Raw genomic sequence first — 15,915 nt, forward strand, 5'->3', positions numbered from 1 at the left:
AGTACAGGAATAGACTTTCACTAGTAAAGATTCACTGTTTCCTGTAACTTAAAATTTTTCATGTTATGTTTGTTCCTTTTGTTCTTAAACAATTGTTACTGTATATTCAGTTTTAGTTTAGGAGCTTTCTTTCCTGCAACGCTGTTTAAAGGCACACTTCATAAAAGTCCCTTGATGACTTGAAAGGGAGGTCCTGCTTAACCAACCTGATCTCTTTCTATGACCATGTGGCCTGCCTTCTGGATGTGGGGAAGGCAGTGGATGTTGTCTGCCTGGACTTTGGTAAGGCCTTTGACACCGTCCCCCCACAGCATTCTCCTGGAGAAGCTGGCGAATCATGGCATAGACAAGTGTACTCTTCGCTGGGTTAAAAACTGGCTGGATGGCCATGCCCAGAGAGTTGTGATTAACGGGGTGAAATCCTCTTGGCGGCCGGTCACCAGTGGTGTCCCTCAGGGCTGTTTTGGGGCCAGTTTTGTTTAATATCTTTATCAATGATCTGGATGAGGGGATTGAGTGCACCCTCAGTAAGTTTGCAGGTGACACCAAACTAGGTGGGAGAGTTGATCTGCTTGAGGGTAGGAAGGCTCTCCAGAGGGACCTGGACAGGCTGGATCGATGGGCCAAGGCCAATTGTATGAGGTTTAATAAGGCCAAGTGCCGGGTCCTGCATTTCGGTCACAACAACCCCAAGCAACGCTACAGGCTTGGGGAAGAGTGGCTGGAAAGCTGCCCAGCAGAAAAGGCCCTGGGGGTGCTGGTGGACGGGCAGCTTAACATGAGCCAGCAGTGTGCCCAGGTGGCCAAGAGGGCCAACAGCATTCTGGCTTGTATCAGGAATAGCGTGGCCAGCAGGAGCAGGGAAGTGATGGTGCCTCTGTACTCGGCACTGGTGAGGCCTCACCTCGAGTGCTGTGTTCAGTTCTGGGCCCCTCTGTACAAGAGGGACATGGAAGTGCTGGAGCGTGTCCAGAGGAGAGCTACCAGGCTGGTGAGGGGTCTGGAGACCAGGGCATATGAGGAGAGGCTGAGGGAGCTGGGCATGTTTAGCTTGGAGAAGAGGAGGCTGAGGGGAGACCTCATTGCCCTCTACACCTACCTGAAAGGAGGTTGTAGAGAGGTGGGTGTTGGCCTCTTCTCCCAGGTGAATAGAGACAGGACCAGAGGAAATGGTCTGAAGCTGGGGCAGGGGAGGTTTAGGTTAGATATTAGGAAGAATCACTTTACTGCAAGAGTGGTCAGGCGCTGGAACAGCCTGCCCAGGGAGGTGGTTGAGTCACCATCCCTAGAGGTGTTTAAGAAACGTCTAGATGTGGCACTTCAGGGCATGCTCTAGCGGCAGAGATTGCAGGTTGTCTGATTGGACTCGATGATCTTAAGGGTCCTTTCCAACCATGAAGATTCTATGATTCTGTGACTTGTTCAATGAGTTGAATATATTTTTTCTGAGAGACTTCCGGAGCTAGGCATCTTCAGGAGTTTCCTGGAGGATAATTTTGTATCCTGAAATATAGATAGCTAGTCACATAATTATATCTCACTAAAGCCTTCTATTAATAGCTCTTCTTGCTCTAATATTTAGACGTACTTCCTCTAGAATTCACATAGTCTTTTGTCAATTCTTTGTATTTCTGCAGCTTTCAGTGCACAAGAAAATTTCCGTTTGATTCCCAATTACTATTTATTTTATTTTAAATTATAAACATATGCTGTGGTATCCTTATGGGACTGTTATGTAGTTAATTGCTATTTATGTATCACCCTGGAACTTTGATTTCTGTGGTAATGATAAAAAATGCACGCTTTGAGGAGTTTAAATATGAAGAAATAATTTTTTAATTTTTGCTGAAAGATTTGTGCGTAGAACCCTTTTTCATGACAGGACCTCAGTTTTGGTCCTTGCAGCTCAATTTTCCTGTTCATTGCAAGCCACTAATATGTACAAAGCTGTAAGCGATCTATTTGAAGAAACAGTTTTTAAGGAGAGGCTTGAATGGTTGTCCGAAGGACTGAGGGTGCACAGAAAAGCATACCCTTTTCAGTTCTGTGGCTGCTCGTTTATATTGCATCCTTGGGTAGGTAACTGCACCTGATTCTTAGATTACAAAACTGAAGTTATCTTCAAGGTATCTTCAAGAGATCAGTGTCTGAGTGCTGTGGTTTGGGAGCTGAGACAGCAGTCTGACACGGTTCTTGTTCCTTTTTCAGTTTGTATTATCTGGAGATGGAAATCATACGAATCAAGACAGGAGTTAAATGGAACAATGTTTGCACTGAAGACCTATGGCTTTCTGCCATGGTCTAAGTTTAGTTAACTATAATTTTGCAGTGATGCACTGTTTAAAGAGTTGGTACTGTTCTAACAATTTCTGCAATCACTGCAGCTGTCTACTCAAGGAGATGCCAGCCAGGTGATTGGACCGCTTACAGAGGGACAGAGGAGGAACGTGGCTGTAGTTAATTCACTATACAAACTGCACCAGTCGGTTCTGAAGGTAGGCTTCCTTTGTTTGTTTTTTTTTTTTTTGACATAATATTAACTCCATTGCTCTATCATATGCATATTCTCCTATTAGCTGATGAGAACCCTGACAAATACAGCCCAATTTTGGGTTAAGAGCTGCACCTGGCTATGCATTTGTACAACTCTTTGGGACTTGGTTGGCCCTTGTAAGCACTGCTATGTAACAAATTGTGAATATTAGAAGAGGAGTGAAAGATGTGTCTATAGAGAATAATCACATCTCACCCTCGCTACTTTCCCATGATCGTGGCTAAACTGAAAAGGGGATGGAAAGGGTGAAATCAAGAAAAGCAGCACCTCACAAATATCTCTGTGTATTGTTGCTGTGACCAAAGTCTGGCCTGGCAATGTTTTCACAACTAAGCACAGTTATGAATAATTTAAATGTACTGGCTTAGTGATGCCAATGGTTACACAGTCTCTGTAAATTAAAACAAACAAATATAGTGGTAGTTGTAGTTAATCGTGTTTAAACCCTAGCCTGACTAGAAAAAAGATCACGAGTACTCCTGACGGTAGATATGTTTGAAGAATGTTAAAAATGCTAAAAAGCCTATAAAATTTGCTTGGATTTTGCAAACAGATGGTAGATCAACTTTTAAGTCTGCTTTCTCTGATGTATTTAGTAATGAACCTCACGTGCCTTAGTGTTGGAGGGAGATCTGATATGATTCAGTCTTTGAGTTCAGTACTTATCTGGCTTAAAAATACTATTGTATAGCATGTTGATAACTGTAAGGAAATTGGTAGAATATTCCTTCAGATCATTCTGTGACTTTCAAGTCTAATATTGTTGTAGCTGTACGTAAACAGCTATTTAACATGTAGCATTATAATAGTCATAATACTGAGAAAGAACAACCATTCTTTCAAATATTTGCCATAGAGCTGCTTGTACACTTCTCCATAAATTCTATACTTAGCAGCGGGAGAATACACCATTTATTTTTATTCTGATTGTGTTAACCCTTCAGCTAAATTTCAGTGGAACTCAATTGAGTCATTTATTTTCCAAGGCAAATGCAGAGTCCATAGGAAATTTGAAAGCAAAAGACTGATACTGCTGCAGTGAAAATTCTGTCTGCATAAAACACATTTGATAGTTATCTATCCCTATTTAAACCACTCATTACTAAGGCTAACTCAGTATGTTTTTAAATGAAATTAAATGTTATGGGTTCTAATAATTTGTTGAATGTTGACTATTAACAATTACTTCAAAATTTTTAGGTCATTACCAATCAAAGCTCATTTCCAGCAGCCGCTGAGCAAACAGTCACAACTGCCTTAAAGGTAATTGAATGTCCGTATGCTGCAGGGATAGGGATAACCTTTGCTTTGTTTGTTACATTTAAAATCGGCACTTATTTTCACAGGTATTATTTTGTGTCAGTATATGGTAGTCAAAGGTATACAAATATTCTGAAATTTGTATTTTGTTGTATCTGCAGCTACATATATGTTGCATGTGCCATATGACTGCTTGAGTAGCATTTGTATTCAAGAATATTCCCGTAATGGTCGGAACCCAGATGTCGTCTGACTGTGAAAATAAATGTCATTCTCTGCGGCATTCACACAGCAATAACTGGATCCTTCATCACCCCCTTATCCCCCTTGACACACGCACAAAATTATGACTTCTATGCTACCTGGTGCTTATCTGGGGGGTGATGTGGGTGGCCGTGCAGCCCTCTGTGGGTGACGGCTCTCCACGTCCGTCCTGCCGTGCGCGAACCTGGGAGGGGTTGTGTGCAGGGGAGCAAAAGGCAACTGGTGTGTCTGGGGAATGAACAGCTGAACCGAGCGTGTGCACCAAAACAGGCACATTTACAAACCAGGAATGCCAGATTGTAGTGCACCTTTTTGAAGGAAGGCTTTACATAGAAGTAGTAAACAGCTTTATTTCTGTACTGTACTGGTACAATCAATTAAAGAGAAATGTTATCTTAGGCTTTTGTCCTTCTATTTAGCGTTTTCTAATGCAGAATAATAAAAAGCACTGTTGAAATGAACTGTTTGTCAAGGTGTTTTTGAGGTGTCCAAATGCAAATGCTTCTAGTTTCTGTTTCCTTACTTCTGCCTTTTTCTCATTCTATTTTAGGCAGTCCATGATCTAATGGGTAGTGCTGTTCAACCGTTACTGAACTCTGTAGGAGATTCAGTAGAAGCTATTATCATCACTATGCACCAGGAAGATTTTTCTGGGTAACTAGAAATACTTTTTAAATTTGCCATTGCTTTAGTAAGATGTCCTGCATATGCATAATAGATTGTTATTGCCACAGTGTCCTTGGAGCAAGAGCGCTTCTTTGTTGAGGGGAAGGCAATGCTTTATGGTCAGTGAGCACAGAAAGCAAAATTACACCTATCTATTGAAACAAATTAATCAGGTAGCATCTGTCTTCTCCCCACCCCACCCCCTTTTTTTTTGCATATCTGTTGAGTAAAATTCATTTTAAATGGAAAAATAAAGCCAAGCAGAGGCCATTTTTATGCTTTAAAAAATGCCTTTTGCTTTCAAAACTTACTTTTTGTGGACAGTCTTCAGAACTGTGTATATTCTTGTTTCTTAAAATAAAGCATATAACTTCTGAATCAAAATTACACAGAAATTTTTCTAAAGTATTATTGAATATGAAATGGTTCAAAAAATCTTTTTTATTGAAAGATCAGATTTAGTGTATTATGCTATTTTCCCAGAGCATTTTAATTAAAATTTCCAGTATTCTTTATCTGCAAAGATCTTGAGTCCTGTCTATAATTGAGACTTCCTTCTTGAGCATTATTTTGGTTGTTATCTCTGTTCTGATGTCATATCATCATCAGATGTCCTGTCTTCTGTCTTGGAAATTCACTGAAAACAGTGTGTTTTCAGAAGTGTTTTAAATTTTCCCTTTGACTTTTTTTTTTAAACAATATTTTACCCTCTCGATCTTTCTTTTGCCACCACTAGCAAAATACCTTTCTAGCTGGATAAACTGATTCCAGCCAAAGGCTAAGTTTTGTTAGGTAGCCTGTACGCTCAGCTTCCTGAGTTTGGAAGAGCTCTGTTGCCTGACTGTGATTCAAAGAAAGAGAAAGGTGATTGATTTCTGTGTCCTGTAGCTTCTGTGCTGCTTCTGTGATAATTAGATTGACTCTATAATCCTGGGTTTGGAGGAATCTAGGAAACTAATTCTATACAGAGCACCCGTTTGGGATAGGCTAAACTAGTAACCCTGTGACACGTGCTTGTATTTTCTGATCCATTAGTAGAGTTTCGAATCAACAACTGGGACATTTAAATTTAGGGGCTGGATTTGAGGTTTAGGCTCCAAACTGGTGGAGGCTCTGCAAGTTGGGTAGGAGTGGGGTGGTTTCCTTTATCTTGTTAGGATGGGAATGACTGATAAAGAGATATTTTTTGACTACAGTTTCAGAGCGCGCTATATGTTCTTTATTCTGAGTAGGAATGAGACTCTACAATTCATGCCATGACTTCACGGGGTAGAAAAAAATTAAAAAGAATCCAATAGCTTTTGGTTGTGTTGTAAAGATGAATTTAGCTGTCCCCATTTCTTTTTTCTTTTCCTTTTTTTTTCTCAGATCATTATCCAGCTCAGGAAAACCAGATGTCCCTTGTTCTCTGTACATGAAAGAGCTACAGGGTTTTATAGCAAGAGTCATGAGCGACTACTTCAGACATTTTGAGTGTTTTGACTTTGTCTTTGATAACACTGAAGCCATGGCTCAAAGAGCAATTGAACTTTTCATTCGCAATGCCAGTCTAATAAGGCCACTCGGTGAAGGTGGGAAGATGCGACTTGCAGCTGATTTTGCACAGGTACCCTTAATACTGATTTCTGCTTTTTACTGTTACTTCACTGTGTTCACTGAAAAGTATCAATACTTTTGCCCCCATCAAAGTATAAACAGGCAGTTCTAGAGATCGGTGCGTTCCAGTCCTGAACATCCTCTCTGATGAGATACTGTGTCCTGAGAAATGCATCCACTAAGTAGTTGAAGATCCCTTGTCACCATAAGGCACATTCAGGGAGGTGTGACAGATTCCTGTCAAGTGACTGTTGCATTTAAATTCAGTTGCGTCTTGACATTTTATCCTGCTTGTCTGACCCCTTTGGTATGTCCATCATTTGCCACCATTCATTCACTTCATTCTTTCTCTCTCTTCTAATGGAATGGCGTGTCACTTTCTTAATCGCTTTATATATCACACTGCCCACAGTGGTTAATCGCTAACTCAGCTGCCTTGCAATGTAGGAGACAAGCTGAAGAAATACCAGTATCCTGTGGGAGAACTGCCCTTTTGGTAACAGAAAGGCAGTTTTCTTTGTGGGATTCTGTTCATGACCTGATTGACTTCTCTGCCTCTCAGCTTTACCTAGCTCTTATACTGGGGTAAAACACAACAAAAATTGCCAGATTAATATCCACTACCTGTCTGCATTATCTGCTATATCGAAATTTAATTAATCAATAGTAATACTGTGTGATTAACTTGCCAAAGAATACAGGCATCCACTAGATTGGTCCGAGGGTCCCGGTTATTGTTATCCAAGCAGAAAGGGAGTTCTCACCAGCTGTCTGCATACCGAGTGCTGCTGTTGGCTGGTAGGTAACTAGGGCAGGAGAGGAAGGCAGGGAGGGAGGAATCACTGCCATCTCTGCTCCTGCCCGTGGCTACTTTGCATCATTTGCCTGTGAGTTACATACTCCTCAATAAAGGTGTTTTTATTCATTACCCTAAAGTAGCAAATCAGCCTTGAACTACAGAAGTTCAGGGGAAGTTTTCAATTGCTTTCAGTGAGAAGGTTCCGCTCCCTTCTCGATTTTGAAGACAATGGCATAAAATTGGTGGGAAAAAAAAAGACGCTTGACTCCTCCTCTGGAAGGAATATAGAAAATTGTTGTAATTTATGCTGCAATACTAAAGTAAGTTGTATAAATTTGGGAAATATCTTCCCCTGATTCTACAGTCAAGAGCATCTGATCTAAGCACCTATTATAATAATGCTAAAAATACCACTCGATTATCTTCTTTAAACACTTATTTTTCTCATTCTGACATGGGCTGCCTTTTAAGTGAAAATGAAGTGAAAAATGAAGGTATGTTTTCATCTGACTGTAGGGGGATTTGCGTGTTCTTCCCCACTGTGCTGAGTATAACTCCTGAACGGACAACTGTGTGAAGATAAAAGTTCTGATTTCTCTTCTTTTGTACTGTGGAAGAAAAAAAATAGGTTTTGAATTCATTCTTGTCTCCTGCCTTCAACTGTTGCTGCATCTGGGGGCTGCCTTGTGTTTTACTCATCTTCACATTGCACCATATTTTTGGCTTGTTTAAAAATGGGCTTAAGACAAGAACTAGCTGTGTCCAACCAGTCCAATACAGCCACCTCGGTGCTCGCTCTGTGCCTTGGAGCATCTCTGCACAGAGCTCCTTAGGGCATCCCAGGCTGCACGGGGGCTATAGTGTCCAGAATGGCCTGGACGCTATATCCTGTTGCTCAGGACAACAGAAAAAGGACCAAAAAATTTTGTATGTGGCAGCAGCCTTATATCCATGTTTTCTGGGGTGTGTCTGCTGCTCCCAAAAACCTGGTGGGTTTTGGGCACATCACTGCGATGCCAGCTCCTGGTAGCCCCACTGGGGAGGTCGTAGTTGCTCTGAGCCGGCCAGGAGTCCTGGGCTTGTTCTCAGAAATGTGACTGTAATCCTGAGCAGGACTTGGTTCATTTCCATGCGTTCATTCCCATAGCACCTGGCTTCATCGAGGAAAAAAGAAGTTGCTGCAGCTTTGGGCTGAGGAGGGCAGGGAGCAGACACTTATCTGGGCTGCTGGCCTGAGGGGAAGGATAAACCTTTACAAATGGCCATAAATACTGCATGCAAGGGCTTTTTCAGTCCCAGAAAGGCACTGCATTGTTGGACTAAAGCCAAACCCAAAGGAACGGACCTGCCTGGAAAGACACTGGGTGTGTAGGAGGAATCTTGTTTATAAACTGTTTTTACTTGTGCTCTGTTTTGTGGAGTCATTTTGAATTTTCTGTACTCAAAAAAGGGTTACATGCTCCTGCTTAAAACTGGCTTTTGAGATCTAAAACCCCTTTTGGTGTTTTGGGGTTACTTGCAAGCAAAAGACCTGGGCAGAAGCTTTGGTTAATTTGAGGTTCTATTATAAACACAGATGCAGTAAGTCAAATAATCTTGGGTTGCATCATATTTTGGGTATCTCGTGCTTGTGCACATTTGTTTCAGGGCACTCAGAGTTAGAGTTACAGCTGCCTTATACTCAGCAGAATAGCTTTGGCTGAGAGTCAGATTTGAAGATTCTTGCACTGGAAATGTGTTTTACTGATAAGTTGCCTTAAAACAACAGGTGTCTACACAGAAGGGGGAAAACTGAGGCTTCAAGTTCTCTTCATTCAAAACTGTGTTCGGTGAGGTGCACAAGTGCCAATTTTCTTGAGTAAGGCTCAGCTACTTATGCAGCTAGGAATTATTGCTGTAATTCTGTTGAATTCTCTGTCTATCCTGTTTCCAGTGCCAGTATTGCATTTTGCTATCTTGTGCATTACAGATACTTCAGCAGTAAAACCAGGTGTGTGCTAGTGTGGCAGCTGTAAACAGAAGCATGATAGGCTTGAAATATGCCTGAATGTCATTAATATGATTTCATGAAGATCAGTGCTTGCAGGAACACGGAAAAATTTTAAGCCCTAGAAAATGTCTGCAGTGCTGTGAGGTTATTATCACATACTGTGCTGTTCCTTGGGACTCTCGTCGTTTGAAATATTTCCAGTCTGCAGGCTGAATCCACCTCTTTTCATGCTCTCAGTTTTTTGCAGTCAATTGCACAAGATTACTTTTCAGTTCACTCCTATATATTCCTGGATCAGTTTGTTTAAATTTGGTTTTGTATTTTTAAGGTGACTATAATTCAGTATTCACGTACGGAATACCAAATTTCACTTTTTTAATTCAGTACTAGTCAGACTGAAAAAAATGTTCTCCTGGAGGCAAGCAAGCCAGCAAGTCCTGATGGTTTTTCAACATTTATGTTTCTGGGGACTAACAGTTCTTCTCCAGAGGACTTTCTACTTGGTTGTTATTCAGAGTTGTTACAGCACTTAAACTTAGGCACCCTTTGGGATTGGTGACTTGCAGTTCAGGCCTTCCTAAAACACGATGGAAATGCTGGACGAGGCAGCAAAGAATGAAATATAAGCACAATCAGTTGAGAAATTTATTTAGAAGAAATGAGGAATCTACAGTAATATTTGGCATGGAAACTAGTAGTCTGCTACATACAGTTTGTAAGCTGATATAGGAAAATAGCTGTTTATTAATAGCAAATACAAATCATAACTGCGTTGAAGAAAACTGGTCTAGAAATTGCAAAGACTGAGTAATCTTTATGCTTCATGGCATGAAGGCATGACATGATTTCCCATCTTTTCATAGTAGAGGTGTGTGTTTGGAGTGACATATAAGGCAGGAGCCGCTGTCTGTGCCAAGAACCCCATCTCATGGCATGACTGATTATTTTCAGCATTGTCAAGTGAACTGTTTTTATTAATCCTGTTTGAGTTAATACTATTGTATATATACCTTCATATGTTTCTTATCTAGGTGTGGTTTATAGTTGAGTTTTTTGGCATTGTTCAGCACTGTGTTCAAACAGTTTTGATGGGGCATAGTTAACGCCGCCACCAACTCTTCAAGTCTTTACCAATTAATTACTGCAAAATGTTTTGGTTTTATTGAATTTTCCTAGGAAAAATGTTTTTACTGTAGAAATTGACAATGCCAAATTGTAGTGCAGAATAAATGTTTCCATCTGCTGGTTAGCCTATGGTCAGAATCTGGTTTCCTGATTCAATATTTGGCATTAAAAAAGCAAGAATATTAGGCATTTGGGTTTTTAAAAATGTAAACAGATTTGCTTGTTTGATAAAACATGATGATACAAGTGTAAAAATGCTTTTTATCATTTTTCCTAAAAAATTTCCTTTCTAGTTTCTTACGGAAGAATGAGAGAAGCAGGATGCTGTGATCACAGTTGAGGTCATAAGGAGAGAAACTACTAAAGATAAAATGCACTTAATGTTTAACGTGAACTATTTTAGTGGAAGGAGGAAATTATATTTTCTGATGTGTGTTATTTTGGAGATATTACTGCTGAAGGATTTACTTAAACACCAACCGTTTTGGAATTGCTGCATGGGGGAGAAATCAAATTCCACATCCCTTCAAGGCCGGCTTCTTTCATACAATAGTTCAGAGCTCTTCTGCTCCCTTGCTTGTTAAAGCATTCTCTCCTGCTGAACGGCTAGGAAAAAGCATTTTGAGTTAACATTTAAAAACTTGGAATTCATCTTGGCCAGGAGGAAATGTGATTGCTAAAAATTTAATGTTAAGATTTTCCAGCTGAAAAAACATCTGTTTAGTAATGAGAGATCTTGAAAATACCACAATAGGCACTAAGCAATAACTTCACTGTGGGGGTTTTCAAAGCACTCTTCAATATATATGCATTATCTGTATCTAGACTACGTATTAACTTCACCCTTGGGTTGCTGAACATAATCCAATTAGAGAAGCCAGCCATGTGATGTATTTTTTACAATATGGCTAGCCAGTGAATAGTTCAACAGATAATTGACCACCTAGCCTTGGGCTACGGCAGGGTCATATGAGAAGAAAAGATAATACAGCCTTTTTGGGCTTAGAGAGCAAGAATCATTGAGGAGAAGCATATGTTGGGCAGGAGTCTGCCACTGTGTTCTGTGAAGCATAGCAAAATAACATGAATAAATCATGGAAAAGCAATGGGTTTTGAGCAAAGTTAGAAGAAGCGAGGCGGCATCATTAGGCCTTCTTCTGTTCTAGCTGCCCCTTCCTTTCTGGCAGGCACGTGCACTGCCTACTGCTTCTCTTGCATCCTGTGTTAATGATGATCTCACATTAGTCAGTCAAGCCTCTGTGGTTGCAAATTACAGCTTGGACACCTGATTTATTACTGAATTTAACCTGGATATCTGAATTTCCAAATTTTCAGTTCTGGGAGAGAAATTTGGAAAAGAAACAAAAAATAGCCTTTACCTTTTCGTATGTAAAGTCCATAGGACTGTATGAAAGGCCTGGCATACACGATACAAATACTGGCTTGCAGACAGCCAAAAACATCACCTGACCTGTAAAAGCTCATCAAAATGCTTTGGGAACTATAGTTGTCTGTCATAGCAAAAGCTGCTACAGTATAAACATGCTGCATGAATCAACAGTTGATGCAGCTTTAGGTGATGACAGGTACCAAAACCAAGAAGTGATGTACACTCAGTCCTCTGCCCAATGCCATCACCTTAAAAACAGCAGCTGTTCCAGCCGAATGATTCCTTCCTGGCACTCGCTCCTGGGCCAGCGGTGCCGGCCGGCACGATGCCCAGTGGAGACACAAAGCCCCACACAGTGGGCCTGCAGAAATGAATGTAACAGCAGAAAGGTGCTGTAGCATCTCACTACATCATTGGGCTCAGAGAAATAGCTAAAATTCAAGTGAAGAAAACAATCTTAGTTACTATGTAAAGTATAGTTTTTATTGGCGAGATTTGGTTATAACACATAGCAGACTGGTGTTGTAAATTTAAAAAAAAAAAAGTTTCTGTACATTTTTACTGCATTAGTTTTCACTCATTCCCACTCTTCATGAGTCAATTTGAGATGGTATAGTATGCTGCAAAGCTTAAAAACATTTTTTTTTTCTTTGGCAACTAGTACTTCACGAATCAACCATCTGCTGCCATTAAATCTATCTAGTTCTAGCAATACTAATAATTTCCTACAGTGAATAAAGGTTGAAGATGAAGTAATAGAATTTTCTGAAGTAAATTTTATTCTTTAGTACTTAAGACTAAAAATGTTGATTTATCAAAACTGCCAAATATGTTCAAGAGAAATCATTTGAATTTATTTTAATAAGAAACTGGTTAAGCTGTAGAAAGTTTCACTTACATCTCATCACATCATATTATGTTTCAGGAGTGAAACAATCATTTAAAACTTATTAAGCAAAATTGCATTTTGCTGTACTGGGATTTCTTTCCCCTCATGAGTACAGTTTGATCCATGCATCTCTGTTTCCGCAAGTCAGACTGGCAGTTTGTTGCCTGTTTTCAAATTCTCTAAAGCACCTAAAAGAATTATCTTCTCCCTCGTACAATCCCACGGCTCCCACCAGAGCTGGGACATGAGCTCCTACAGGATATCAGCTACTTCCAGCTGCCCCTAGCCAATACTGATGCCTAAAAAGAAGCTCTGGAGAAATCAGAGTCTTGCTCCCATTTGTTTTTCAGGGTCTGTAGGGTTCTTGTATCATGATGCAGCAAAGCCTACTTCATTAGCTCCTCTTTTTGGCTGCTTGCTCCTGATCCTGTGCAGCAGACTGGAGTCTTGGCTCCCATACGTGCTCAGAAGTGTCCTGGCTGATCTGAGGGAACAACACGCTGAACTTGCTCTAAGCTTCATCGCAGGTTGGAGTTGGAGCACCTCCCTGCAGAAATCCCCAGAGAGAAGCTGCCTGTCCCGGGAGCGGGCACTTAACCTTGATCCCTTGTGCTGGCAAATTCAGCAGACGGCACAGCAGCTGACGCCTCCTCCTCAAGCGTGGGGATGTCGCCTTCCCATTTGGGTGCCTTTTGCGTGGTCTGGTGGGTAGCGTGCTTGCTCAGGAACTGCAGAGAGGGGTTGTACATGCTCTTCAGCCCAAAGAACAGGTAGTCCTTGCGTTTGCCTGTGGGAGAGGTGACACAGCCCTCAGGTGGTGAGGGGGACACAGGGCAGGGATCCCACCCAGCGGTAGAGAAGGGGCCAGTTCATAGCCTAGAGCAGAAGATTTGGGGGCCAGGAGGGCAGCAGGCAGGAGGGAGCTGGGCTGTTACCCAGGGCTGGAAGCAGACGACAAACATCCTTATTTCTGCTTCCTGAATTTTAATCACTTTCTACTTCTGGGAATTTCTACTTAATATAAAAAGCAGATTTCAAGCAGCCTGGAAGTGCTTGATCTGGGGCATGCACTCCAAGGTTCCTAGGCTCAGGGAGTGGCTTTGCCCTGCCTGCAGGCTAGGTCTGGGGGGCTTTCGCCATCGCCTTTCAGAGGTGCCCTCCTCTCCTTGTCTCTAGGCAAAGCATAGGTACCTGGGGTAGGCCCTCTGGCGTTCCCAGCTCTGTCTGACTGAGCGTCATGTAGGTGGATACTGCCACAACATGACCCACCTGATCTGTTCTAGATGTCCACCTTGGGGAAAGATGCATCACGCCCCAAGAGTGGCTGTTTTTTCTCTCCACTGAGTATGAAGAGAACCTGTAGATGTTGACAAGTAGGTGAGATGACTCCCATCCTGACACCTGCTTCTTAAGATGGGTACCTGCAGTATATGGGCTTGATTTGCATTAATTGCTAATTTAATTTCTTCTGGTTTTAGCATCATAGTTTGCTGTATCATCTTTCTCGTTTATGCTGGAACCCCAGCATAGCTACGTGCTCTTGGTGAAGCCGGTGGCCCAGCAGCCAGCTCCGTCTGAGCAAATGGTACAGCTAGAAATAATAATAGTATTAAAGACTTCACTGTAAATAGTGTCTTATCACAGGCACTTTGAAACTCCTTCAGCAGTGTTACTTAAATGGGAAGCTCTTTGTATGGTGTTTTTGATCTTGTTAGTTATTTTAGTTCTCGTCCTTTGAAACTTAGCTTAATTGTGCATTATGTGGAAATCAAAGTCTGGATAGTCTTTCAAGTTAGGGATTTTTAAAAAATGTATGTGGAGAATAAAGCTTGCACCCCTCTGTTGACTGACACTTCAGGAATGCAAAAAATAAAGACTTAACCCATATCTGACTAAAATTACTTTACCTATAGGGTTTTTTTGAGGGGTGGTGTTTGTATTAGCATGCATATTAACTGAAATTTTGCCATGTGATTTTCATGTTCAGTCTGGGAGCTGGAAGTGACACTTCTGTGTCCTCACTGTTAATGAGGAGCCTGTGGCAGAATTGAGTCTGATGTGAATGATGCAAAAACTCAAGTGGAACTTGGCTCTTGTTTGAAAAGGCAGGTGAACTCCAGTGCTTAAAAAACAGAAAGTGTTTAAAAATAGTTTATTTTTAAAGATGGCTGCTGTAACTCAGAGACCAAACAGTATGAAAATGAGTATGAAAATAATGCTTTTACTGACGCTCTTTTGCCTGTGATTCCGTATAACCCTGTGGCAATAGGTCCCAGCTGCCGTCTCTCTAACCTGTGTAGGTTTTGTGCCCCAGAATTTGGGGCTGAGTGCTCAAGTGCTCAAGAAGGAATCACTTTAAACTCATCCTTTGCCAAAGGAAAGGGTGCCCAGCTGCAATGGGTATGCATTTTACTGCTTTAGGAGTGGTTTGTGGAGACCTGCGTAGATTTGCTTTCTTCCCAGGCTGCAGTCAGATTTTTGGTGTATTGACGTAAGTGCTTTATCATGAAACTCATCACCCACAAAATAAACCTTCTGCGAGAAACAAAGCTTCGGTCTCAGAAAGCTCACGAAACCCCTTCTGTTCTTAACCGTGGACTGTCACTATTGTTTGCCGTGGGATGCTTACTGTGTTGCCAAGAATAAGGCAAAAGGCTTGGCTTGGGCAACGCAGTATGGAAGCAAAGGATAACTTCTTGTCTCAAAACCAGCCAGAAGTCAGTGATTTAGTCTGCAAGTTTGGATTGTATCTTAAAGGCGGGCTACTTCAATGCCAGGTTTTATATTTTGGGGCAATCTAATTCGAATTAAAATGTTTGTTTTGATAGATGGAGTTAGCAGTAGCACCGCTGTGCCGGCGAGTCTCTGACCTAGGAAAGTCTTACAGACAGCTGAGGTCCTTCAGGTGAGTTGCAGTCGCAGGAACTAGCACTTGGCAGTGTGACCAAACTGTCTTTCAAAACTGATTTATTACCTCGTGTTAGTTCTGATTGAACTGAGAGTTTTTTTGGCAACACCCACCTGCAAATTAGAAATAGATTAAAGTTCTTTTAAATTTTATGCAGAGTATAACTATGATTTAACAATCTTTGTCATGCAAATGTTGGCCAAATTGTACTTTTTTTGTGTGTTGCTTTCAGTATAACTTCTGTGTGACAGCGAGTTCTATAGTTAACTTAGAAGTTTTTATTGAAATATAAAATTTACAATCCTGTGTTGTTTCGTTACAATAGGCAACTTCTGTAAATTTTTACAAACTGAGCCTGTGTTGAAAACCTAAGATGCAGACTAGTGTAAAAAAATTAGATGATTCTATCCTAACGCAGTATTGCCACCACATAGGCATTTTTTCTAATGCATAAGATGAGCTTTTTCTTCCTTT

The 15,915-nt window shown here is 41.1% G+C and overlaps 1 protein-coding gene across 1 annotated transcript in view; it reads left to right on the top strand.

Annotated features, from left to right (window-relative positions):
• Positions 1-15,915, top strand: part of COG5 (component of oligomeric golgi complex 5) — a 191,442-nt gene that overhangs the window by 163,736 nt on the left and 11,791 nt on the right. Inside the window, exons 15-19 of the mRNA XM_063323427.1 lie at positions 2,385-2,495; positions 3,755-3,817; positions 4,629-4,732; positions 6,113-6,350; positions 15,362-15,438. Of these exons, the coding sequence (XP_063179497.1) occupies positions 2,385-2,495; positions 3,755-3,817; positions 4,629-4,732; positions 6,113-6,350; positions 15,362-15,438 (593 nt within the window). The remainder of the gene's footprint in view (positions 1-2,384; positions 2,496-3,754; positions 3,818-4,628; positions 4,733-6,112; positions 6,351-15,361; positions 15,439-15,915) is intronic.

The sequence above is a fragment of the Chroicocephalus ridibundus genome, chromosome 1 (assembly GCF_963924245.1).
Source record: "Chroicocephalus ridibundus chromosome 1, bChrRid1.1, whole genome shotgun sequence".
In the NCBI taxonomy this organism is placed as follows: Eukaryota; Metazoa; Chordata; class Aves; order Charadriiformes; family Laridae; genus Chroicocephalus; species Chroicocephalus ridibundus.